We start from the raw sequence: 27,645 nt of genomic DNA, 5'->3' as shown, positions 1-27,645 counted from the left end.
TTTTAAAAGGCTTCTATCCAGCCAAATCTATGAAGGAAAAGCCTGAAGACACAACCAGTGAGTCAATGATGGACAAAAACAGAACCCTAAATTTTCACCATGAAATGAAAAAATCTGATTATTTCTTTCAGAGGACTGCAACGCTTCTTTTTGTATGTTTAGGATTTAGGACCATCATGACATTACCGAGCACCTAAGCTGAACTCCCTTCTGCTCTACATGGTTTGCATTTCACTGGGAAAGAAAAAAAAAATCACACCGGCTATAATTTTCTCACATTTTCCTTTATGAAAAGTAATTTTGGGCACAGATGTGAAAAAATGCTACCAAGTTTTCTCTGGTGCTGATGAACTATGGTAGCTATTTATGTGCACATTCTATATCTAGCAATTTTAGTGTAAAACTGTCAAAACAAAGAAGGAAGTTTTTGCCACCATATTTTACCCCTTGTTAACTGTGTTTAGACAACACCTTATTAACTGTGTTTAGACAACCATGTGCTCAGTTACTACAATTCAGCAGAAAATTGAAAGCACAGGAACAACTCCCTCATGCCTGTGTCCTCCAAGGCCTTGCCTATAGATAAAATAATTTGGGACCATTATTCATTCTCTTACAACAGGCAGGGAAAAATAATGGAATAATCATCCTGGTTCCACGATACACTTTTTTTCTTATGGGAACTGAACACCTTTAAAAACACTTTTTCAAAAATTAATGTAACAGTCATTTAACAGCACTTATTTTAATCTCATTCTTTAAAAAGAAGACAGTACACATCCTTTTCATCCCATGTGTCTCAAAGGCTACAAGGTATCTATAAAATGACTAAATCATTATAATTAAGAGCACTATTTTCACAAATGTTTCCGACTAGAAAATGTCTTTAACTTCCTAAACTGCCTGAAAGCTTGCAATGACTAATGCCTTTGCTCCCACTTGCAATTTTGCCTCTCCAGCTGAGAGAGGAGAGGGAATGCACTATTAGAAAATGTTGGCTTTCTTTGGGGAGGTGAATGTGATTACTAGCAATGGGCATTCTCTGTGGCTCTCCTCTGCTCTAAGCTCCTGTATCCATGCACTCCATCCATCCAGCCCTCTCCTGCTGGAGCTCTCTGACCCCTCCACCCATCCCACAAGCAGGTGCTGCCTGCAGTGCCTTGCTGCCCACCCTGCTGTGCTGCTCTGGATGGCTCCATGGCCGTGCCATCTACCTGGACTGGTGAATGACGCAGCTAAAACAATCTCTCCTTCCCTTCTTAATGACATGATTTCATTGCTCTCATTCATTGTGGGGAAAACAAAGACTGGGAAAGGTGGGAGCCTTTCCAGCCAGCCTTGGCACTGGAGAGTTCAAAATGAGGTGCTGTGTTCTGAGCAGCTTTCTGCTCTAGGAAGCCACTGAAAATGAAGTGGTTGGCATCTCTGATGGATCTTGTTTTAAATATGCTCCTTTACAGGGTGATAGAAAATCCCAGAAGTGACTCAAAAGCTCAGAAATACACAGGGTACAGTTGAGAATGCAGCAGGAACTGTACCAATGCTGTATTAGGTACAATTATGTTTATTACAGACTTTTATCTCTATAATCCACTGCTCTGAATAACAGAAATGGGTCCCTCCAAAACATACACAAATGCAAAGGCATGAAAACACCAAGAATTTAAAAAGCCACAACAGCAAAACCTTCCTTTTGATATTTTGCTGCCCAGCTGCTCCTCAGCCTCTCCTTCTGACCATTTCCTAACTGGGAAGGAGAACAAATCAATCTTGCAGCTCACTCACACAGTCCTCCTTTATCAGACTTGAAGGTGAAGGAGACTCATTCAGGGCAAAGTACAAGCCACAGTAATGTTTAAAAAAACCCCAAAAAACAGTAGGAATAGGGGAAGATGAGGAATAACACTTTTGTACAGTATGCTGCTTGCTTATCCTAAAACCTGCTGGCTAGCAGTACTGGAAGTACTTTATAATAAGGTTCTCTGGCTCTCAGGACCATGTGTGTGAGCACAACTTGTGCTGATCTTTGCAGTTATCATCAGTCTTCTTGGCAGAAAATTTCTTGCATAAACTCACGCATACTTTGAGGTTTGGGCTCAGTCCTATCAAAACCCCAAAGCAAATTTGAGAGAATTCCCCTTCCATTTCTAAAAAAGATCCCTACCACTGAACCAAGCACACAAGCCTTGCTTTTCAGACCTGTCTACTGTAGTGATCCAGATGACTTTCTAGAAAGCTTTTCAATGAGAATCAACTGAGTTCTCAGATGGGACCAAAATCTGAAGTCAGGCCAGCTCAGACTGATTTAGAAATTGTGCAAATATTTTACAGGGCCCCAAGAAATAATATATCATGTGTACAGCTATATAGACCCATAAGCATATGGATGCATGCCTGGGTGGTGCTAGGATCCCGTGTGATAAATTTTGGGGAAGGTAATGAGGTCTATCAAAGTGATGGCTTGCTCTGTGGTTTCCAAGTGAGGGCAGTTACTGTGCATCCTGCATCAGCCTTTTTTTTTTCTTTTTGCAATAAATTCCTCAGTGTGGGCCCACTCCCTTCAGCCCTTCCCTCTTGTTGGCAGATTTCTTAGCCACAACTCACCCGGCTCCCCAAACCATTTCTTTGTCCTTTCTATTGACAAAACTGGAAGGAAAGCCTGACCTAACTTATTTCTTCCCTCTCCAGGGACCTTATTAAGCATAGCAAGCAGTGACATCTCTGCAGGGCTCCCGATCAATGGACACTGTCATCTAGAGATTTTAATCACATTAACACCACAGCAGAGGAAAATCCATCTGACTCTCCCTTGCTAAAGCAGCAAACTCAATAATTCTGCCAACTGCTGCAACTAATACTTGTAAGGCTTATTTGTATGTGGGGATAAAAATCAATCTACCACAGGTTCTGCCTTCCAGTCTCTCCTCATGGAGCCTGAATAAATGTAGTTTGATTCTCCAGATCTGCCTTCCTTAGGACTGGGAATAGCTATATTCAGACAATCCCAAGAGCAGAGCACAAAACCAAAAAAAAATCAGTAAGTGAAGCTTTGTGAGCTGGTGGAAGAACTTGTGCTGCTTAAAAAGCACAGTAGGAAAAAAAAAAAAAAAGCGGGGGTGTAGATCCCAACCAGTAGTCTGTGCAACAGAGGGGAGGATAATTGGTAAAAGTGAAGAGAGTTATTCTTGCATGGAGAGCCTTACCCAGAGCACTCAGCAGCTATGTACGGCCCGCTGGGTTTTGGCAGAGATAAGCAGGGAGCAGTGGTCAGGCTGAAGGGCAGCTGCACTCAATCATCGCTCGAGGAACACCAGAGGGACACTCTTGTACCCATACACTGCCAAAAATCACAGAACTCTTTTCTTACAGAGAATGAAAAATAATTTTCCAGCTCTAACCATGCATCTTTGCATCTCCTCTGATTTCCAAAGAGTCAGTTATAAGCTTATCAACAGTAATTACCTATCCCCTGGTTTTATGCCATTCAGTGAGCTGCTACCTGACATTGCTTCCTGGTGATCTAGCACATGGAGGGTAGGAACTTGCAGGAACAATATTTCCTGATGAAAGTTGTTACTTGTTGAGCAATACCATCACTAAATAATAACTGGACTTTGTTGTAGCTGAAATTCTCTGGCACCCTGTGAAGGCTGCATATTCAATGAGATATTTTTTTCTTTCACGAAGTATTTCCTGGTTCTTGGATATTTATTTTGACAAGTTTGGACTGTGGCTCAACTACCAAAAAGGAAAAAAAAATCAATTTTCGACTTAAGCCTTGTGTTTGGGGCAAAATCTCATAGGAATTAAGGAATCCATCTGAGGATTTCTAAAGTAGCCCATGAGGATTCATAAGCACAGTGTGCCTCTTAAGCAGTCCTTAATGAATGCATCAGGGGCATTTGCACTTGTTCCTGTGTTGTTACTGAAATTATTCTCAGCATCCAACATCATCTCAAGGCAATCTTAGAGTAAGTACAGAATTACAATGATTAAAATCATAATCCAAAAAAGTGGCATTATCTAGTTCTGCAGGATAAATTAAAGACACTTACAGGATCAAAAGTATCAAGTTGGCAGAATAACTGTCATGTATAGCACTGAAATTTATGTATTCAGGAGTTTGAAACTATCCTATGCAAATAAAGCCAAACAGTAATAAAGTGAAAGATTTAGCAAAGGATCAAGCCAACCGATGAAACTAACCATGAGTAAAGCTGTAAAACTGGCAGATAACAGAGTAAGAAAAAATCTAAATTACAGGGAAACACTAGTATTTGACAGAATAAAGGAGGCTTCAAGAAGCTAGAAGTTATAACACAATTGTAATGAGCTGCTCAGATCCATAAATTTAATACCAATTGCTGGCCTGGACCCACTGATCTTTTTCATTCTGTCCTCAGTGGGGTGATACTCCTGCAAGCACCTAAAGAAATTCACGTCTCAGGGATTCGCCTACAGTTGGCAAATAATGTATTTTTCTTTTTTAATCCAACAGCCTTGGGGGAGGATGCTGGATGGTACGGGCCCAAGGAGACACATTTGCTTAGAAGAAGCTGAACTTGTGACAAAAGCATGACCCTGCTACACGGCGGGCCGACACCGTGCGCAGCCCAGCCCTGCGTGCGAGCCCCGCTGGCTCTGGCAGGGTTTATGGACAGCCCGGGCAAAGCGCTGGCTTTGATAGGTCATGTGAGTTCACACCTCTCAGGGCTGTATTCCCGCTGCCTCCAGCAAACACAAGCTGTCAGAGACTTACTCAGAAGGAAACACATGGAGATACCAGTTCCCCAGGGATTTCTGCATGGAGAAGGCTCTTTTACCACGCTCACGAACCAAGGGTTGAGGCTGAGTAAAATGCAAAGTGCCACCACACGGGCAGAGAATTTGATGATGGATTTGACTGATTCCTTTTAAATTAATTATATACTTTCTCTCTAGTACAATTCCCTGCTTAAGCCACTAGATGTTCTTTATTCCTCAAATGTGCACTTCAGTCTGATCCCTGTATAAAATTGAGAGGCAAAATTTCACTCTTAGGGCCTTTGCTTTGGGTATTATTCATGGTGGGTGGTGGGTGACCTGTGAGGGCTCCTGTGGACTGGGACAGGGTGAGCCCATGAGAAAGGTGTAATTCAGGGTGATACACTGAGTGTCAACACACTCACTGACTGCGAGAGAAGGGAAGGAACAGGGGCAAAATGCGCACAACAACAGTTTTTCAAATGATGTACTGAATTCACTTTGCTAAGATGTTCATTTTCCAGCAATAAAGGCAAGCAAGCTAAGTGAGAGAAAAAGAAAAGGTCTTAAAGAAAGGAGGCCCAGCTTAGCACTGAGAAGAGATTTTTCATAATAATTTTTAGACAGTTCTATCCATATCTCCTGTAAAGTAGAATCAGCCAGGTCTCACAGTTACTCCTTGGTTTACTTCTAATTAGGCCTGAGTAGCTAAAAACAGTAAAATCAGCTTTACATTCAAAATTACTTTGATGGACACAGGAGTCCCCAGGAGTAACAGCAGCGTGAACAAAGGGGTGAGATAATAGAAGATGGGTGCAGCATTTTGTCACATGGCATCAGTTACAAATCTGGGAATAAGGTTAGTTAGAATAAATAAGGTAGATATTGGAGACACATCTTCTTGACAGTTCTTTGTGCCAGTTTATTGTTCTTAGTCTGTATATTTTTATCACCTCTACAAAGTTTTTTTAATGCCAGCTAACATTTGTCTTGCACTGCATGAATTCACTCTACACAACAGTGTTTCTCTTTTCCTACTGGAATTACAATAACTTAGGGAAAAGAAACTGTTCTTCTTAAACTGTTAAATCTTATCCAATGGATTTTTGTCTTCTCTTCAATCAGTCTGAATTTCTACTGTTCACCCAACATTCAACTTCATCTCCAAAATGGTAATTAAAAAGATGCTTCTTTATCTGTCATGTAAGAAAATCAGGTAAGTATGTAAAGATGAACATGGTCCTATAGAAATAAATTGTTAAGTAGATGTATATTAAGCCTTTTACTGATTTGAATTCTGAGAAATGTCCTGAGAATATGCATTACGAATATAGGGAATGTTTCACTTTGAATTAACTCACTTTTAAATTTATAAGTGAGAAGATTATTAATTCACCTTAAATGTGCTTATTAATTTTAATGTTATTTGGCAAACATTCCTCTTTTCAGTAATTAATTTTCTCTTTGAATGTACTGTCAGGACCTTATAAAATTTCAGAGTATTTTAAGATTTTGATGTGTTGCTCAGCAACATGTGAAATTAGGTTGTGTTTAAATCTCCACAGCAAGTATCTGTGAACAACAGTTCTTACGATAGGACATAAATCTCAATCATCTTTGATCGATTTTCCTACTTACACGCATATAACTAGAATGTATTTCAGAGTCACAAATCCAAGCAACTGAAATCTTTTCTTTAAATATATGTTTTGTCTTTTCTGTTTAATTCAGCTCAGAACTGAGCTCTTCACATAAAGGCATGTCTCAGATTCCCTTGTCAGGAGCCCTCTGTGGCTGCAAAGCCCTCTAACACGTGCTGCTGTGCTTTCAGTAGGAAATCAGTCAACACCAGTTCTGTAAAGGCAAAGTGAGTCACCTTCCTTTAGTGTGTCTTTTTGGGGTTGTCTTTCAAGTATAACACCTATAGTTAAGGGAGTTTGCTTTTGAGGCTCTGGTTAGCTCTGTGGCAAGCAGGTAGCAACCTTTTACCTACATTTGATACTATTTCTACTGCTTAGAGAAAGTGGAAGAAAGACATTTGGAAACCCTGTACTGACATCTACTCATTTCCACCACAGCTATAAATCATAGCTGGGCTGGGATTAGAATCTAAGTGATCTCAGGAGATGATAAGAGCATTATAGTGGTGTGGCTTGGCTAGATGAAGAGATATTCTTCCTCTCACTGCACCCACCAGCCACAGTCAAGCTTAGCCTCTCCCTACAAATGATTGCATCACGTTAGATGTTTTAGCTTCTTTGCCTCCTGCATTGATGTGACAGCACTCCCTAGGGAAGACAACCTTTTACTATTATTAGTTCAAGCCTTGACCCTGAAACTTCTGTTGTCAGCCCCTTAAGGATGCCTAGGAAAATGGTGCCATGCTGCTGTCCTCCGTGAAGACGAGGCGATCCAACATGTTTAAGCTCCTTGAAAGAAAAGCTACCCACATACAGACTCTGTGGCCTATAAAAGGAATTACAAAAATCCATCTGAGATGTAATGAAAACATGAATTAATGACTTTGTATCCTTCTGTGAGTCCTGGCCTCAGCTTTGATAGACTCCAAGTAAAACATTCAAAGAATGGCCCTGACTTTATGTTCAAAGTGTCATGAATATAAAACTGGCAATTGAGGTATGATGTGTTTTGCCCCCAAGAAATATTCAGAAATACAGGACTGACTGTCCTTTAATTGTGTAGGTGCAGCAGCAATAGTTTCCTTGGGGTCTTAAGGGACTAAAGAAAGACCTTCTGTGTAGCTGCCTAACAGCAGGTTCCTGTTAGCACAGAGCAACACGGTTCTGCTCCCCAATGACCTCAGTACATAACCAGGCTGGGTAAACACACTTAATTAAAGTGTAGAAAACAAAAAAACCCAAAACAGAACAAACCTTCAATGACTGAAACAAGTCAACAAACCTGCTAGGGACCAAAAGACCAAACCAGCCCAGCAACCCCAGTATCTCAAAATAATTTCTCAGCCAAAGATTTCAGGACATGATGTTTTCACAGTGGTTTCCAAATGAAAAGCAAGATTTACTGTCATTGCTCCTACTAAAGTTTTCAGTGACAAAATGTTGAAAACTAGTCAATGCTTTCAAAGGGAAATAAAGCTGCTTTTTCTCTCAGAAATCCTGCTGGCTGCCGGTGTTGACACAAAACTTGCTCTTGACCAGGCTCCTGAATGCTCAGCAAGCTCAGCAGGGTGGTGTAATTGTTTTGTTTATTTATAAGCGTGGCGAGTTTCCTACTGTAGCAGCTACCACATTTAAATGATTTTGGCAAGCGTGAGGGCATACAGGATACATTCTGAAGAAGGATCATGTGATTGCCTGGCAGGCAATTTCCTTTTCTTTTAAAGCCCAAAACACATCTTTTCAGCCTCTGCTAAGTGTTACTATTTCTGAGGATATTTGAAGCAGGTAAAATGGTAGGAGTGCTAAAAGGGAGATAAACAAGGAGTCCAGAAAAAAGCCTCACACTGACCTTGGGGCAGAATATTGAGGGCTCTCCAGGCAGGTTTTTCTTCCTCAGTACAACCACTCATGGCAGACAAATACATTACTTAGAATTTCTGCAAGGTATTGTAAAAGTCAGAGCATTTTAGCATCCCAGAAAGCCAGAGAGGAAATCTTTTGAAACTTAAGGAGCATTTTCCTGGATCAGTCCTCTAAATGTACCTGAATAGACCTTTGGAGGAAGCTGGAATGCCTTTCAGACCAAGCATATATAAATGCAACACCTAGTTAAAACAGGAGCCAGAAAAAAAACCAAATCCAAGTTACTTGGCAAGTTTACAGCATTTCAAGTGCTGCTTGCTGAGACACTCAGTAAGGTTGTGACAGATGGCCCCAGAAAGGACGCTGCTGCTGGTAATGGATGTGCCACTGACCACTTCTACAAGTCTTTGTCATTTCTCCATGAATTCTTTGGCACCTCTCCTGTTTTCCAGGCAAGAAGTCAAGGGGTTTTATATGGGATTGCATGTTGCTGGGGAAGCTACAAAGGTTTCATGCTGTCTTACTGCAAACATTTGGGGTTGCTTTTCCCCTTTCCCCATTTCACTCTTCTGCACACTACTCAGCACCTCAGAAGAGCAAAACATAGTCATACAATTTTCATAATCAACTGATGCCCATGGCAAACCCAGCAGGTTAAATGCACAGTGCTCCTGTGCAGGCCAAACATCTGACACACCCCTCCACTCTGCTGTCTCTTTTCCTAACACACAGAGGAAAGGGGGAGCTCTGCAGGGCTTTGGGAACCCTTGTCCCCGAGTGGTGCTATTTGAGTTGACAGAGGAAGCAGACTGGGGAGTTGTGAATCTCTCTCCCAACTGAACCCTTCTGGCCAATGCTTCTCATCTGCACAAGCAGAGCTCTCCTCGAGTGCCTGCCCTGAGGTCAATCGCTGTGGCAGATTCATCCTGGCAGCTTGAAGCTTTAAAACATGAAGTCCACATTTTTATATCACCCAGCATCACTCAGCAGCTCATGCTGGCCATGAGTTAGCTACTTCATATGATTATGATGGGAAACTCCAAACAGCAAGTAATGAATCTGTTGATTTCAAAGTCCATCTAGGCAGTGCAGTGTAAATTCATGCTCTTCATTGATCACTGCATTGATCACTTGAGATTTTCGGAGGAAATCAGCCAGTCAAATTGCCTTCACAAAATTCCACACTGTGACTGTCAGCCACATCTCAAAATAATTTGATTTTTAAATTCTCCCTAGACATCTCATGCAAAGGAGAGTTCCAAAATCATGCTTCCCCACCACAGATTGAGAATTAAACTACAAATGCTTTGTGCTAGTTCCTACTGTCCGCATTTATTAAGAAAGTGCTATCAGAATTGGGATCCTGCTGGCTACAAACAACTTTACAAACTGATCCAGAACCAAAATGCCATCTAGGAACCAATTCAACAGCTGCTGAGATTCAGCCATTTCTGGAACAAACAACGACAATTGCTTACAGGACCTTAAAGCAAAATGATGTTAGACACACAGCCAGAAATACAGCACCAAGTGCAATCAAATGAAAATTACAAATTTCCACAGTGTTAGAACTTGCTTTCAAAGTTATCCAGACCACTAAAAGTTTTGTTTGCTCTGAGATATTCTTTGATGTGCTGACAAACTATTAAAACCAAGCCAAAATAAAGTTCTTTTGTTAGCATCCCCTAGTTATTAGAAATACAATTTGTTTTCCCCTGCCAGAGTTTTGGAAAGTTTCAAGGTGATACCATTTTGGAGAGCAAAAGGAAAAGCCATGAAAAAATACAAACTTCCCCATTCCTGCTTTATTTCACTCTGTAGAGTCTCTCAGCAAAAACTATTCCCATCCTGTGAAGAGCAATGCACCATTCACACCTGCTCAGTAAGCAAACGTGTTTTATGTAGTTGTGAAGTAACATAATCAGTAAGTATTATATTGAAATTAGAAAGAACGAGTAGCAGTGTCTGATAATGGTTTGTGGATGGTCTGTATGTTGTTCAGTGAGCTCTAACTTATAGTCCCAATAGTCTCTGGAATGAAGGACAGTCCTCAGGTTATCTGTGTACTGTTACTAGTAATTTGTACAACAATTCGTGTGTTTGTAAGGGCTATTTTTATAAGCATTTGTTTCTTCATTCATTTACCTTCAGCCTCATTAAAAATTAGCATATTAAGCATATAAAGTGGAGTTCAGATTGGCCAATGTTACTTCTGACTTCAACAACTACCAACAATCCAAACATGACATCCCCATACTAAATATGGAGTCAACACACAGCCAAGAGATGTGTGCCACTAAAAAACAGCCTTTCCCTGTGGAGCTACCTTTTTCCTACAGTCACAAGCAATTTGTGATGAAATAACCAGAAGTCAGCTCCTGATATCAGTTACAGTGGTCTAATTTACCTGTCATCAAAACAGTGACTTTTGTTTTACCTCACTGTAATGGGGATCAGAGTCCTGACTAAGTATTCCATATATAATACCACATAAACATAATACTACTAGCACAATGAGACAAGACTAGCATCTTAATGTGTTTATTTCCATTTGTAGCTTGCATGGTAAATGTATTGCAATGATAAGCACTTTTTCTCATGTCCTCCTGTATTTTCACCTTTGTTATTGATTTCTCCCCTCTTCAAACACTCTGTGATCTGGTAAGTCAAAGGAGATAATTTCAATGTTATGGAGTGGATCAGGACACAACCCTGAATAGCAGAAGCAAAGAAATGCCACTTCTGTGTGAGCCTGTTGTTGCTTTAGCAGTGCTGCTGTAGGTGAAGAAGCCCAAACCTCCTCAGGGCCTGGTGTCAAAGGCAGGTGGTGTGAAGAAGTGCTTACCTGAAGACGGCAAGGCTCAAAGACCAGAGCACTAGCGGCTTCCTCAGCTCAAATTTTGCTCGTTTGTTCATTAGGTGCCGACCACCAAATATAAAGGCAGCGTACAGAGCTGAAAACAGGAATGATTTCTTCCTGCAAAACAAAACCAAAAAACACCTGTCAAATGTTTGATTAATATTAGATACACAGCAGAGTCACAAATGGACACCACTGCTAAGGGCTTGTGCGCTTCCTTGAAAGGAAACTCTTTCAGAGACATTCCTGCATCCCAGCTGAGCTTATCATTTCTGTATGAAACTACATGCCTACATACACTCATGGCTGGGCGCAGGCAAAACTGACCCTGGGGAACTTCTGCAAAAGGACAGACAAATTTGGCTCCCATTCTTCACCAGTTTCAGAAGACTGAACTTCTGTGAAGAATAGAATAGATATGGCAGAGCCCAGACACACTTCTGCAAGCAAAGCATGGCTGGTACTTGAACCAGCTGATCACATTCTGTGCCTCACTTATCTTTTTCATACAAAGTTTTGTTCCCTGGAGGATCCTCCCTACGTGACAATTTAGTTTCCCACTGTTTCCCCTAAAAAGACACTTAAAGATCATCAGCACTGCAACACACCAAGATGAGCCTCACAAGAAGCACAGGATCAGCAAGGAGAGGTCAATAGCCCCATTAAGCAGCAGGACCATGCTGGTTGCCACAGCCCTGTGGCATCGCCCTGCCCATGACTGCTGGTTCAGGAAATCCAGTGCATTTGCTGAAAGGTCAAGCAGAGCTCTCTAAAGGAACTTCAATTATACTCTTCAAATTGCAAATTTTATTTTTAAAACTGCCTGATAGTAGTCCAGCTCAGCAATAATCACCAAATATTTGAACTCTGCTACTGTAACTCATTTTAAATCAACCATTAGAGGTCTAAAATAGACCAAGCCTGGGATTCCTTCCCACACAGCACAACATTATACTGACTAAGGCTTAATGATGTACACCATTAATGTGGCCTAACTGAAAGGGCATCTATTCAAGAATAGAATTTTCTCTACATAATTCATCATTACATTCACAAATATAGGCTGGACTATGGTTTTGAACCAGGAGCTTCTGGCTCTTATTGTGCACCAAGAAAGAATGACAAATACTCTCAAGAAAGGTAACTATTTCATTAACATCACTGATAAAACATCAGCAGGCTACAAGACCTTGATTTCTTTCTGACACTGGAGGGTAGCAGTGGAAGCCAGGCCTATGATCAGGGCATGGCACACTGCCCATGCTTCCCACTGGGAGAGAGGCTCACCCATATTGAGGTCTTCAGACTTTTCACAGGATTTTCAGCTGGGTGTTTAAATGACACTATGTTGCTTCACCTCAAGATAAAAACAAGTATGTGCCATGGTGTCACTACTGGTACCAAGTAGATGCCAGCTCTTGGCTCTTCCATTGTGACTGGCCAGCTGAGGTTATCCCACGGCAAGGAATCTGCCCAGCACAGCATGGTCCTGAGGGCCAAGCAGTGTGGCACAGCACAGCATGTGTCTGTGCCTGCCCAAGGCAGCTGGTAATGGATCACAAGACTCTGGATGGCCAAAGGTCTTCCTGGAAGGTTCAGAAAAACTAAGAAAGCTGTAGCACATCTGACTGGAAACACAAAGAAAGCACATGCAACCTTCAATCAAGATAAATTATTTGAATTTTATATAAGTTTGAAAGCTAAGTAAAAACTAACCCAGGAGAGTCAGATGCATATCAGTAAGCATTCTGCAGCATGCCCTTTTCTGCCCACCGAGAAAATCTGTTTCTACTCATATTTTTATAGCTCTGTGTTGTAAATGCAGGTAACTAACTGCATGAAAATAGACCGGATGTTTTGAGAAGGGAGGACCCAGTGCCTGTAATCCACTGGGTGAGCTTTAGCATCCATGCTGGCAAAAGCCCCAGGAAGACCCAGGAGGCAGCACCCTTTCACCTTGTGCATTGAGATGTTCTAATTGCCAGGTCAATGGTTATCATGACCAGGGTTTGAAAATGACAAAGCGTCAGCCCTTATTCATATAATTCAGAAAAAAAGCATTTATTTTTACTTCACTGGTCAGGGAAGGGACAGAATCAACAATTTGAAAGCATGACTGCACTTTAACTTGGCTGGAGATCGGTAAATATTTGTTTACCAGTCTGGGTAATGATGAACCACCTCAAGCTTGCTTGTACTGAACCACTTAACTGTTTACACAAGATTTATGGGTTGAAAGATAGAAGCAGGCTCTTAGTCTGAGTCTGGACTGCATTCCCATCTCCTTCCCTCTGCAGCCTTTTCAGCAGCAGTGTGAAGCCCAGCCCACTGCCACCCTGGGCGTGGGTGAGGTCTGTCTTGTGCTGATCTCCAAAGCAACTGAGAGCAGTGCAGATGACATCCCAAGTGGTGCAGGGGAAAAGAGTGCCATGCAGTGCTGCCATGCAGCTGCCAACACAGCACAGCCCATGCAGGCTGGCACAGGTGGATGTCAGGACTCAAGAGCAGGGGCTAGAGACACATTGCAGGAAGGCAAGCTGGAAACAGTTCAGTTCTAGATCAAACACAGCTGAGACTTCAAAGTAATGATTCAACTTCAGTTCCAGTTCAAGACAAGAAAAGCAGTCTGAATGAGTTAGCAGTTCAGGTCTATGTTCCGTCTCTCCACTTCTTCCTGAGCCAGATCCTCTATATATCTACATCAAGTAACATTTCATTTTGCTTCTTATTACTGAAACTATCTTTTGTGAGTTCAATCAATTTATTGAGGTCAATAGTTATGTCACAGTAATTAGAAAAGATAAATTTTAGGTCACAATAAAGCTTTGTAATGAGTACAGCATTATTTACAATGATGGTAAATGGTACTCCCAGAGTATGCAGCTTTGTATCAGCAGCAGCAGCTTTGTATCAGCAGCGGCAGACATGGCAAGATTTGACTGCACACATGATGTGAGCTGCAGAGAGCAGCTGTAAGCAGTTTCAGACAAGGAGGGACACAGTAGTATTATCTCCCATCAGAGGTAAGCACAATACTGAATAATGATTAGGCCGATCTTGAAATCATCCACTGTTTTGATCCCTGCTACTTTTTGCACACAAAAGACTTAGAATTTTCCCCATTTTTTTTAGCCTAACAATTGTTAAAAGAACTGGACAGGCCAGGTGATAGAGTTACAAAGGGGTTGCAGAGGTATGTACTCTTAAAATAATCTGATAAGCTCCATTAGACTGGTATTAACAAGTTTCCTACTAGTGTTTTTATGATGCATTTTCCCAAAGGTTCATACTACAGTCTGCTGCTGGGCTAGTGACATAAAGCAATGGCAGTCTGACAGAATTCAGTTAGGTCTGGTACTATTTTAGCCAAAGAAGAGCAATATTGAACAAGCATTTTGAAAGACAGAGGCTTGGAGTTGTTCCGTGATGTACCTTTTCCAAACTATTACCTGAAGAGAAACTAAATAGAGCAGAATGATGACCGAAAAAATAAACCTTGAAACTAAAAAAAAAAAAAAAATCCCTCAAAGTAATTCAGTAACAGGCTTGCATCAATAACTTAAATGTTAGCACATTCATGTGTTTGTCTTCAATTCTGTTCTGCAGGGTAACACAGTAGACATAGAGACAGGGCTGCCAAATCCTCCACATTTTTCTGACATTTCTGTTTCTCACAGTTGTCTCCCACCTTCCTACATTTTCAGACTTCAGGGACTAAGTACTATCTCTACTGAATACAACTCCATGTTCCTCTGACAAAAGTTGCCAGCTCCTTCCCCCTTTACAGGTTTCTGGAGAACCTATTAAAAGCTATATTTGGGCTTACTACAAGAGAGGGAGGCAAGAGGGGCTATGGGCTAAAGATGTGGGACAGATCTTCCAGGACAGCAGCAGGCAGATGGCTGTGCCAGGAGGCAAAGGGACAGGAAGAAGCTGGGAGATGTGATGGGAGAAAGAGAAGAGAAAGGATGAACAGTAAGCATGGCAGCAAATGATGGGAGCTGGCAGCCATGAGATGGACATAAAGCTGGGACAGCATGGAAGGCAAGGAGCCTTGAAGATCTTTCTGCACTGGAACCCCTGGAAGGATGCTCCCTGCATCCATGGGCATGCCTGTGGCAGAGGAATAGAGACAGAAAAGAGGAAAAGGAAAAGTAAAGCTGAGAAGGGCGGCAGAAACTGAGAATGACAGAGAAAGACAGAAACAAAGCTTTTTCTCATTTCCAGCCAGGGAGTCCCACGCAGGAAATCCCACTCAAAGCACCATGGAGTGACATGGATCAGCCACCCAAACCTCAGGCAGCAAAACACAACAATGGCAAGGGGCAGCAAATAATCCAAAGAGGAAAGCAGTTGTAAACAAATGGCTAAGGATTAAGAAATCCTGACTTCCACAGGAGCACTTATTTATAAAATGCTGAAAATGTAAGAATTACCACAGTATTCTAAAATGAGGGGCCAAAGCCTGAGGGTGAGCCTCATGTGCAGCAGTGTGAGACATCCCCCTGTCTCTGATGCAAAGTGAAATAGCCCTGAATATTGCAGTACTGCTGAAGGAGGTGGTTTCAAGCCCAGATGCACTGTTGCCATTTTTTCCCCTGAAAATAGCAGCCTGAGTCATTATTGTAGAGTTCTCTGATGTTAATGAGTAAACTGAAACAGATATATATGTGTGTGTGTGTGTGTTATAAAATTGACTATTTCCACAGGATTTTCCATAATCATTAAGGAAAGTCCTTACAGAAATGCCCACAAGACAACCTTATCACAGATTGTTTAACTATCTTTTATCATGTAATACAGGATTATCTGCATAACAGCCTTCAGTAAGGGAGTAGTAAAGTGGTGTTAGCCCCCTCTTTCTACATTCCATAGGATTTTTAAAGCTTTTTTAAATCAAGATTTATTTACTTTGCACATTCAAGGCTCATTTTTAAATTCACTACCACTTCTTCATCTGCTGTAAAAGGAGCCCATCGAGTTAAAAAAAAGCCCACTGCAGTTGCCAGAGCAGAGTGTTTCTGGAAAGTAAACAAGCAGTTTCAGGTTCCTGACATTTTTCTCTTGGCCTTCTTCATCACCATTTTATTGATGTAAAAAAAACCAAACCAACAAACCAGATTTACTAAAAAAAAAAAAGAAATAATGTCTGACTATATGAAATATAAGAGAATTTCCTACTGCTTTCTCCCAGCTTTCAGCAGAAAATAACAACAATAACTTGTGTTTATAATTGAAACTGCTAACTTGAGAGTCTAGCTCAAGTGCTTTAACCTGAAGCCATGTGAATCACACAACATACCCAAGTCCACAGATCAGGCAGCAGGGCTGGTAGCCTTGGCAAAGTTACTTTCTCTCTGGTGCTTATTTAAAAATCACACATTCTGTATAAAAAAGGGTGTGAAAACGCTTCTCAGTCTCTCAGTGTTTCTACCTCAGAAATACTGTCAAAGCAAACCTTTCTCTCTCTCTTCACTGATATAATTTTGACAGAACCAGCAAGAAGAGTTCCAATGTGTGGATATGCCAGATCTGTGTATGAAAATATAACCTGTACTCCTGGCTTAGATTTGAGTTCCTGCAGCTGCTTCCCATTGACTGTAGCAGCCTTCAAAACAGAGGAAGAAGGACACACAGAAGAGGAAGACCTGTCTGATACGCACATGCCAACAGAGTCTGATTATTCCTGCAGCTCAATACCCTCTGACGTTTATATTTAGCACAGCAGCGATGACAGTCACACACACATGTAGGTGATTCACTGATGATGGTCTCTGACGTAAAAAGCTACCGGAGAGTAACCAGAGACGTATCTCATACCAATCATCTGATCCCTTCATTTCTAAAGCCTGTGTCTCAAAGGCCATTCAGCCTCCTCGTGACAGGTACTGTTGGGTGGGCAAGTCTGTGCTTCCCCCAAGGCTGGAGCAACTCTCCAGGCACCTCTCTCCTGTCTGAGAGGAAGGGAAGAGGTGTCAGGGCCCTGGGAACACACATGAACCAGGGACAGTTATTCCCCCACATGTGCCTTTTCTCTGGGGTGCTGTTCCCATCACCCAATTTGTGTAATTACGGCCAGACAGTAGTTGTGTCACTGCCCCGACCCCTTAACCCACACAAAGGAAAGAAACATGGGGCCAGGAGGCTGCCAGAAGGACTGCGGTGAGAACTGTCCCAAGCACAGGGGCAGCTGAGGGGCAGCCTGAAGACCAGGTCCCCACTGCCCAGATCAGAGTGCCAAAGGTGAGAACTGCAGGGGCAGCAACCTCTGAAGAGCAGAGCAACTATTTTTTTGTGTTATATCACCAGCTCATAGGCTGCTCTGGTCCAGTGGAGACAGCCCCAGTTCACCACCAGCCAAGTGTCCCAGGGGAGCTGTGCCCACCTGAGCCTCTGCCCACACTGCATTCAGTCTGACCCAGGGCAGGAAGCCACTCCTGCCTTGGCAGGGCAGCCAACAGCCCTGAAATTACAGAGAGGAGAAACAAGGGCACGGAAGTGGGGGCATGGGGGAAGGTGGCTCATGTCCTGCACCTCCCTGATGGTTGCATCTGTTTTGTTGAAATGTTTGCCAGTAACTTGTAATACTCATCTTTGTAAAACATAGGTGTTAGAGAGTATTATCCACGCACCTCAAATGTGGGCAGCTAGGGACAAAGAAAGCAGCAAAGTTTTGTTGTTTTCTGAGTGGGAAAATATAAGAAAAGCATAAGGGTGGGAAAACAAAGTTAAAATTCAGGAACAATTTTTTTTTTCAGATAGAAGGGGCAAACTCAGCTCTGAAGCACAGTCCTCTGTTCTTTATAAGCCTCATACAGTCTTGATGGAACAAACCATAAATCTGTAAGAAAATCATAAGTTACAATCCCAAACATAAGCCATGTCACAAGAGAAAAGACCCTCTCAAATAGAAAGCACTTCAAAAAAGACCCCAAAACAAGTTCCAAAACTTTGGGGTTTGAAACCAAGTTGCCAAAATTATCTCTGAAGGAAAATCAGCTTCATCTCTGCTCTGCCCCGGACTTCCTCCACTTAAGCTTTGAGTGGGGACCCACCCAGTGGAGATAGCAGGTGAGTGTGCTTGCCATGACAACAGCCACCCCTGAAGTTTTCACCTGGCACAGACAACAGCGGAAGTTGCAGCCCAGTGGGTTGGGGCGAGCCACACCATACCCTCCTACCCAGTTGGCAGCCTAAGTCAAAGCCTGCACCACCCCATCCTCAGTGCCACCACACATCCCAAGATGGGCCACATCCCCAGATGGGCATCTGACCCCACTGCTACTGACACTGATCATAGGTAACAACCTTTTTTGCACAACCCCCTCCAAGATTTACAGGGCCAGTGCTAAGACGAATCTAGCCCCACAGGACCCTACTGGAAAAATGATGATCATCCCTGTCCCTGTTAAGAACCCTTACAGAAGCTCAGTGTAGTCAGAGGAACTCCTTGACTGGGAGTCTCTGCTAAATCCATTGATATCACTCTGACAACATAGATAGTTCTTAAGACAAAGATTTGGGGTTATAACAGGTAACAAGTCAGGGTGTCCCAATTCCACTTGGTTTTTCCAGGCCTTGCTGAGACTTTCAGGCCGTTGGTGGAGAGATGGCAGAAAGCAGAGAAGCTAATGTAGGTCATAGGCACTGCAGTTCTGATGAAAAGCTATAGTACTTTCACTTTTAATTTCATCAATGTAAATGTAAACCTCTGGCTTCCACCATAAAAACCTGGAGCTAGTAAACACAACTGCAAGTGAACTTGGGGACTACTAACCTACATCCTTCCCAGCTGAAATAATTCTGTTTGTTCCTACCTCTCACCTGAAAGCAGTTAATGAAGATACTAATAGAGGTATGTCATACAGACATAGCTGAAAATAACTAGATTTCCAAACTACTCCTTTGATCTGCTTTATCTGATCAAATTAATCAATGGTTATGACATTTCATAATTTTGCACTTAAAGGAGTACGTCAATGTAAATCCTTCAAATCCAAGAAGATCCCTGAAGAAACTCAAAATGTTATTTATATAGACAGGTGCTGCTTTTTTAAACTGCTTAGCAGATAGATATTTGTTTATTAAACAGAACAAAACACAACTCAACTAACAGATCATTAAGAATACTTTACTGAAGATGCCTTTGCCTGTGCACCTGCAGAAAGCCTCAGCACCCCAATGGCAAGTTCAGGTCCCTCTACCATTGCAAAGGCAATTTGTAACTATTCTGGGAAAGTGTCTGTTGGATCTCAAAAAATATTTAAGTAAAAAAAAAGGCAGTCATTCAAGATGAAGCATGGAAAATGGAGAGGTTGCAAGCAGTGTGTTATTTTTCTATCCATCCACCCCAAAAGACATTCCAGCAGACATTGCTCCCTTCCAGCCTTCTGCAATACAGCCTCAGAAAATGATATTGATACAACTGTGAGTGGATTGCAAAACACAAATAAAACTGTTCTGATCTCCCTGAGAGCATTCTCAGCCAAAGGAGTATGCGTGATTTTCCCATAGAGCAGAGAGCAATGGTAGAAACAGGACAGCAAAAAGTAATACATAATTAAGACCTTACAGCCAGGGCTTGTTGATCACCTTATAAAAAGCATCACCATATACCTTTTTCAGTGCTAGCAAACATTAAATTATCCTGGAGGAAACCAAACTAAGGGGATGCCTGAAAAGCATAATAATTTAGAATACTGTCCTGGGTCTGGCCAGGACAGGGTTAATTTTGCAGTAGCCAGGAGGGGACATGGCTGGGACCCAGAGGTTATTCTGTACCACCACATGTCACTGCTGAGGTTGGAGGTAAGGGAGTCTCTTCTGGGAAGAAGGGGTTCCTCCCGGTCAAGTGAGCATGGCAGGGGGAGCTGTCCAGTCCTGTTGGCTGCTGGGGGTTTTGTGTGTGAATCCTTCCTTTCCTGTATTGCTGCTGCTACTGTTTGTTTTCTCTTCTCATTGCTCTTTCCAGTAAACTGTTCTTATCCCAACCTGTGGTGCCTCCAATTCTCCTCTGCAGCAGGAAAGTGGCCAGGAGGGGAGTGAGTGAGAGGAGCATGGGTTTAAGTGGGAATTCTAAACTGGCACATACCATTCCAAAACCAGGTCAGATATACACTTACTCCCCTTTTCTTCCCCACCTAAAGACCTAAAGCCATACACATGGATGAGAGCAAGCCAGCAATATCATTTGGTGGCACAGCTTTGGTTAGAAGGGGATACTGGTGCCAGTGACATTGCAGTAATGGAACTGTGGAATAAAATGTCTTGCTTTCAAACATTCTGAATGCCCAGGCAACCTATGGAAGAGAAGGCAGCAAATGGAACTCATAAAAAAGGACATTTTGGTGGAAAAGCAAATGAAAGAATATCTTCCAGCATCCCCTACTGAAGAAAAATCATCTTGAGAACCGCCTGCTCCGAGTGGTCCCACAGTACTTTTTGAGGCATGATGTCAAGGACTGCTTGATGTGTATCTAATAGAATCTTCAAGGACATGTGACCTTTGTTTATGCGTGAGAGAGCAAGTGACAAAGAATGCTAATGGACATGCTGCAGTGAAGCCAGACCTAACTCTTGACCAACTGGAAACTGGCAATATCCAGAAAAAAAAATGGGGCAATCTTTTCATAATCTTTTCAATTACCTCTCTAAAACAAAGAGCTCTACCCAACAGCCATTCTGCTTCTTAATAATTCCATCTGGGAATCAGGTCAGAACAAACAGAAAGGTGTTTCAGCAGAGCTCAAAACTTGCAATAGAAAGCAGTTTGGAGTAGCTAGGAGGCAGGTTTACATGCTGCTACCTCCTTCCAGCACAATGCTTTGCCACTTGTCCCATGTGCCCACTGGCAGGGAAGGCATCATTATCTGATTATGCTGTCATTACCAAATGGTATTTTTGTGAACTGAACCTCACTACTACTTACTTCAGAATTTCTTGTTTTTCTTTCCCAGTGGAGGCTTCAATACCCAGAATAATCTGCTAATAAATTTCCGGGTACTTTCAACCTGTCACAATTCCCATGTGATTGACCATGACCTATATCTTCTCCATTAAATCCAGAATTGTTTTACTTGAAATCAGTCAAGGCAGTATCTTTAAAGCAGACCCTTTCAAATGCAAAGGTAGAGGCAAGCTGGCCTGAATCCAACTAATAAGTGTTTGAGGAGTATATTAAACACCATGAGAAATACTGCAAACAATAAACTAGTGGAAGTAATTTTCCAATTACTGTCAGAATTTTCAGGATCTGAGGTGGACAAAATGTAAGAAGCAGGATGACATTCCTAAACCTGTAGTGGAAAAAACGGGACAAAGGAATGTAGCAAGAGCTGGACAATCACCAACACCTGTTCCTCAACTAAATATCACAGCCTGGCTGTTTTTTAGCCATTTTCTGCAGACATCTCACTTGCACTCCTGAACAACTCCAAAACAATTGGCATAAACCAGCAGGAGTGGCACAAAGCAGTACAAAGTACAAGGCATTAATGTAGCTTATCTCCATCCTGTCAGCAATATGGTTGTGACAGCTTGTTCTGCTTTCCACCTCTGCCTGCAGCGTCATGCCTGGCACACGCCCCTCTGTCTCTCTCAACAGGTGGCAGGACCCACTGGGCCTCCCAAACTAAAGAGTCTGAGTCTCTTTTTGCTTCCAGCCAGGACGCTTTGACTGACTGCATTCTGCCCTCAGCCACCCCCTCACTTAATGAGATGGGATACTAAACTGCTTAGCTGTATTTCACTTTCCATGGCAGCATAAGAAGACCAGGTTACTGAAGGATTAGGAAGTGTAACATGAAAGTGTTACATATACAAAGAGTCAGTCTCTGCTAAATCTTGCTCATAGGGGACCTGTTAAAAGATAGGAGATACCAAAAGGAAAGAAATCACAGACAAACAAGGTGATTAATCTGGACTAGGGTGGAAGTGGCTGACCCAAGAGAAGGAAAAGGAGCATTATGAGGAGAGAGCAGTGATTGACATCCAGCTCTTCTGGACAGGCTGACAAATGGAGCAAGCAAGGGCATAAATATGAACAAGATTTTGAACAACTCGCATACATCAACAGTCAGAATTCAATGGCTGTGGTCACTAAGGGACAAAAAAGCAGAACCATTGCAAGTGAATAGGAGAGCTGTTAGCATGTCAGTGATCCTCCTTCAGATTCTTTTCAAACTGGAAGCAGCCTCCTGTGAAGGTAAAGAACTTATTTAAGTTACCTGACCTTGGTTTGTTCTCAAAAGTCACATAACCAAAACTTGTTTTACATCTCCTACTACATTCCATTTGCTGTTCTTTTCTTCACTGGATTGTACACCACTGTAACTTGTGGATTTTGCTCAAATTTCTCTCCATGGCAGGTTTACTAACTTAGGGGTGGCCTATAAAGAGGTTAAAAAAAATCTGTTCCAGTCAAAAGCCAGGCTAGTCCTACATTAATTTCTGTATCACACAGCTACCATAGTAGAATACTCTCCACTCTCATCACCTATGCTTACCACTTTTCTTTCGTGGGGCTGTTGTAAAGTCAGCAGTAAATCTGCCTCCTGTATCTGCCCACTGTTTCTCTCATGCTATGATCAGATGACACATGAACCCATTTGCACCAGTATCTCACTGAAGGATGCTCTACCGCCTTTGCAAAGAGAACACAAGAGTTTCTTGGCCCCTGCATGCAGGATCTGGTGGGCAAGAGAGGGGGAAGAAGGTGATCTTCCCAAAGACACTGTTTTCTCAGAGGATGCCCTGAGGTGCTCTAGTGCTTTGCAACTCTTCCACCAGAGCCCACCAGCCGAACAAAAGCAACACCCAGGCACTGGTCACCCTCATTGCCCCTGCACCTGGTGGCCCCATCACAAAACCCACACAGGCAACTGAGAAATATCTGATGCTTTCTTGCTAAACCTGCATGATCCAAGCACCTACCACACTCTCCAGGGGTGGGGCACTCCAGTTTCTGGGCATTATGTACACATTAACAGTAGCCTGTTTTTATGAGCCTCTCCTTGGGAAGGTAAATGCTATCTCTTTGAGGTTGGTAATGATCAACTCAACTGCACGTTTGCCACCCAGCTAACCTAATTGCCTGGAGAAAAAGTTGCACAGCTGTGTATTCAACAAGCTTTTCCACTTCCATGATACCCTAGAGCAAATGGCAGTTTGCTCTGCTTTTGGTTTTGCTTCTTCTGTTGCTGTAGCTTGCTTTGGGATTTATGCGTGTAAGCATGCTACAAATGCATATTAGAGACTTCCACAATTACTCTGCATCTGGACTGACACTGCACTCCAGCCTGTTTTCTGTAGCACTTCATTTAGGGGTTATGTGGGTCCATAGTTTTCCAAAAAGGCAAACAGTCTTGGAATTGAAAGCACCAAGGGGAAAGAGCTTACTCACATTTTAGGGAGCTATGCCAGTGATTTCCCTTCTGCCCCATTGCAAGGGGTTTTCTACTTTATCCAATTTCTTCCGGTCACTGGGACTCCAGCTCACTAAAAACAAAAACATTTGAGAGACCTGGACCTCCATCACCAAGTGACCACCAACACAGACACCTACGTTTGCCTGCATCCTGGCTGTGGTTCTGCTGTGTTGCAGTCAGCCTGTACCTGCACTGACAGCCAGCAGCAATGGTCTCAGGCACAAACTCTGCTTTGCATCTTTGGGGCTCCAGGCTGCTGTGTCCCCAAAGTCAGCAAAGCGCAAGGGTGTACCAGCTCATGTGGACATGTCCAGCACAGCCCTTCATTCTGGTCCTTTCCACTTGTCTGAATCACCAAGGTGATAGCAAGTACAGAGGGACAAGTGACAAAGAGAAATCGCTGAAGAAAAATAATGGAGTCCTCTGTCTTTTGCCAAGAAGGAACAACATTCATGCTCAAAGTTTTGGTTTAGCAGTTTCAGTCCCGTTGGTAGAAGAGGCTGGGCCAAGCAAAATTACAATTAGTTTGTGATTCACTGCAAATTTTTTTATTTCAGCCTATAGTTTATGTTTTAGTCGCTCTACCTGTCTACTCTATCAGGAAAAACAATCAGCAACTCCCCGCCTTAGACATTTAGCAATCTCATAGGACCCTGGTGACTTGTTCAAAGATATATCAAGCCTGCAGTTGCAGGAGTTTGTTCTTTGGGGAACTGAATTCTCATAAATACAACTTTGAGCTTCTCATCCACATTTCTGGAAAATGCTGGATCTGTGTTACAGTTGCCACTGCACCCATCCTGCCCCACCCCTGGTAGCTTTTGCTCTAAATAAAACAAAGGTATTAATCTGGCTACAAATCAGATGATGGACATAACTAGACTTTAGTCACAACTGTACCAGTCCTTACTACTTAAATCAGACTGTGCTCCCTTGTTCTTCTATCTTGGTATTTAAACAATGTGCTGATATACGCCAAATTCCCTATAGCACTATAACACACTTTATTCATGTCTCACATGTGCTTGTTTGCTTGATTGGTGTGAAGAACAAATCTCACTTCTACTCCTCACTCATTCTGGTTAAATAACACCAGCACTACAGATAAAAATTAAATACTACTGATAATACTACTACTGGTAACATGCTAAATGAGCCTCTTTAATAATTAAAGAAAATGGATTTACTCACAAAAGAGGTAACTAGTTGAGAATGTGGCACCATATAATTGAAACTTAACCCCAGTGCTAAATTTGCATTCACAGAAAGACCATAAATTTTGAGTAAAGCTATATTCAAACAACTTGGCTAAATTTGGTGCTCACAGGCTGCGCTAGGCTGACACCTTTCTGAGAAGGCTCATGAATTAATTCCATTAGACCTTTTAAAATGTATTGATGACAGGATGTGTTAATAAGCAATGGTTTGGAAGCTTCTGGAGACCAAGAAAAAGCTGGTAATGTGTCTGTATGAATTTAGTGGCTGTACTGATACAAAAGAGCAACAGTGCAAAAACATTCTCAAGCAGCTGCTTCTCTTCCTCACCACTGTACAGTGAAGCACTTTAAACCATACAGTTGTTTAAACTGTAGGAGTGGCACATAAAGCACCCTTCTGGCATACATCCTGCAGCCAAAATGAAAATATGAAAATCCTGGTATAAAACCTAATCATCCTGCAGCTAATATAACTGGAAAGTGACAGAATAATGTCTTGATGTCCCTGCATCGCTTATTCTTACATGCTAATGCACTTTGGAGATAGAGAGCAGTCCTGGAAAACTGTCTGCATCCAAAGTTCCAAAAACCCACCAGGACTAGGGCTCCTTCACAAAAGGAAGGCTTCTCCACTATTTAGTTGGTTTTCCAGCAAACTCTGTGAGCTTTCCAAATGGTGTCTCTGGGGGCAGAACTTTAGACCTAGAGCTGCAGTTCTTTCCTTTCACTAGTCAAAAGCTTTTTCATGAGATGTTTCCATAACTTCAGGTCAGCAACCTGCAAGGGAGCTCATCCCAAGTGCTCCCACACTCACTGTGTCTTAGTCTGCCTGGAAAAAAAAAAATCTCGGCTTCCCCCAAATTAAACATTTTATGGAGAGGTAAAATGGGCTGGGGAAGTATATCTGAGGAAGAGGAAGTCAGACAGGCAGTGAGAAGGTTGGGAAATTAAAGTCCCTGCAGCTGCCTGCCAGCAATGGGCACGCATCACTGCTTCCGCGGCTCCCTGGGCTGCAAGTGTGTGTCGCATGAAATAAGTCTACATCTGACGAATTAATTTCTAAACTGGCATTTCCATGTGGTGCCTGGGGGCAAAATATAGGGCTCTGTCATCCTACCTGGAGCTGTCAATACTGGACCAAAAAAACTGGAGGAAAAATGTGGAAACAAAAAGGTGGTGGAAGGAAACTCAATTCAGGTCATGGCTGTGAGTTGGATCAAGCAGCTACAGAGTGAAGGCAGGTCCTTTTCTTTGCTTTCTTTCCCCACTCAATGCCAGACTTGTTTAACAAGACTCACCTTGGTAAATCTTCTTTTATCATTAACAAATGAAAAGGAAACATGCTTCTCTGCATTAAAAGAAAAAAAAACCAATGCAACTGCTTTTTGTAATCCATTTCCATTTTTAGTACTAGGAAAAGGTTTTGCTGCCTCTGCTTAAGTACAGTCTTACTTTTCAGCCTTCTTTAGTTTGGGAGGGAGAGGAGGAACAAGGGAGCATCTTAAATGATTGAGGATTTCTGCATACATATTCAATGATAAACACTGACAAAATAACAGTCAGAAACAGTTTCTAGCACAAAGGCTGGGCAAATTTATCACAACAGACACAGTGGATGGCTGATCTCACAAGGTCTAAAGGATTATCTTGCTCCTCAGCCTGGACTAACCGCACATGTTTTAATTATTTTTATTTTTTTTTAAAGTATCTTTTGATGCCTTACATAGGCTCACACAACTCTTCCCTGATTCATGTCTATTAAAAAACCTTGGCAGGTTGAGTTTGCTCTCATGCAAGAGGGAAGGTGAGGAAGGTACATAATCGTTTCAGTTTTCTTGGCAGCAGAACAAACCCACAGACGCCAGCCACCACTAAGTGTAGGCAGGAAGATGACTCCCCATCATTAGGACATCCATACTCTGGGAGACTCTGCTTTCCAAGTGCAAAAATGTTTGCTGGCTTCAAAGATGGGGCTGGGCAAGTTTGGGGGGAAAAAATAATTACCAACTAGGTGATGGGCTGCATGACCCTTCAAGCTCCTTACAAAATTAAACTGGGCTTGGGCACTCCTGCCTGCACCCAATCACCTCCTGCATGACTGTGCTGAAAGTGATCACTGGGAGCACAGACCCAGGAGAAGAAAAGCTTGGTGCTGCTGGGTACAGCTGGGTGTGACGCACAAAGGTGGCAGACAAGTCTCACCTCTACCCTACAACAGAGCCATTCTGCAAACAGAAGCATGCAAGCCTAGCACCTTTAATTTGCAAAAGCTTCTCCTTTGCCTTCTAGCACTTGCAGTGCCAACGCAAATCCCCCAGGCTGCAAGGCTGGGACTCGTTGAGCAACATGTACACAGTGAAACTCTGACTGAGACTCCTGCACAGCACAGCAGCATAAAAATGATATACAGCCCTCCTCTGGGCAGGAAACTTCCTACAAACTGCATACCTATGAGAGCTGCAGAGCTATCAGCAAGAAAGGCAAATCTAGAGAAGGAAAGAAGGAAAGGAAAAGCAAGTTTGCAAGCATTAAGAAACACAAAGATCTGCTCTTGCACGGCCATATAGTGACTGCCAGCCTATCTGCTACATCATCTTCCGTATCCTTGTAGACCGGTGACAAAGGATGGTCTCTATCTCCAGGGCCCCTGAAGACAAGTGCTGTCTAAACCACTCAGACACAGAGACCAAGACGTGGGATGAGGCTTGAGAAAATCTCATTATTCTGGACCTTGAGATGGGCTGGAGTGGCTGCAGTGGCAGTGGGATCAGCAAGAATCCCAAAGTGGGGCTTGTCGTGGTATCAAGTCTGCCTCCAGCGCAGTGCTCTGCAGACCCAGGGGTTTTGGCTGCACCAATAATAGCTGGTAGCTCAACCTAAAACTAATAAATTAAAAT

The 27,645-nt window shown here is 42.5% G+C and overlaps 1 protein-coding gene across 1 annotated transcript in view; it reads right to left on the bottom strand.

Moving 5' to 3' along the window:
- ELOVL6 (ELOVL fatty acid elongase 6) overlaps positions 1-27,645 on the bottom strand; it is a gene marked incomplete at its 5' end in the record, with an annotated part of 74,303 nt that overhangs the window by 13,513 nt on the left and 33,145 nt on the right. Inside the window, one exon of the mRNA XM_084205231.1 lies at positions 11,092-11,223. Within this exon, the coding sequence (XP_084061357.1) occupies positions 11,092-11,223 (132 nt within the window). The remainder of the gene's footprint in view (positions 1-11,091; positions 11,224-27,645) is intronic.

Source organism: Fringilla coelebs (assembly GCF_963513975.1).
Source record: "Fringilla coelebs genome assembly, chromosome: 4".
In the NCBI taxonomy this organism is placed as follows: Eukaryota; Metazoa; Chordata; class Aves; order Passeriformes; family Fringillidae; genus Fringilla; species Fringilla coelebs.
This window is presented reverse-complemented; position numbering and strand designations above follow the sequence as displayed.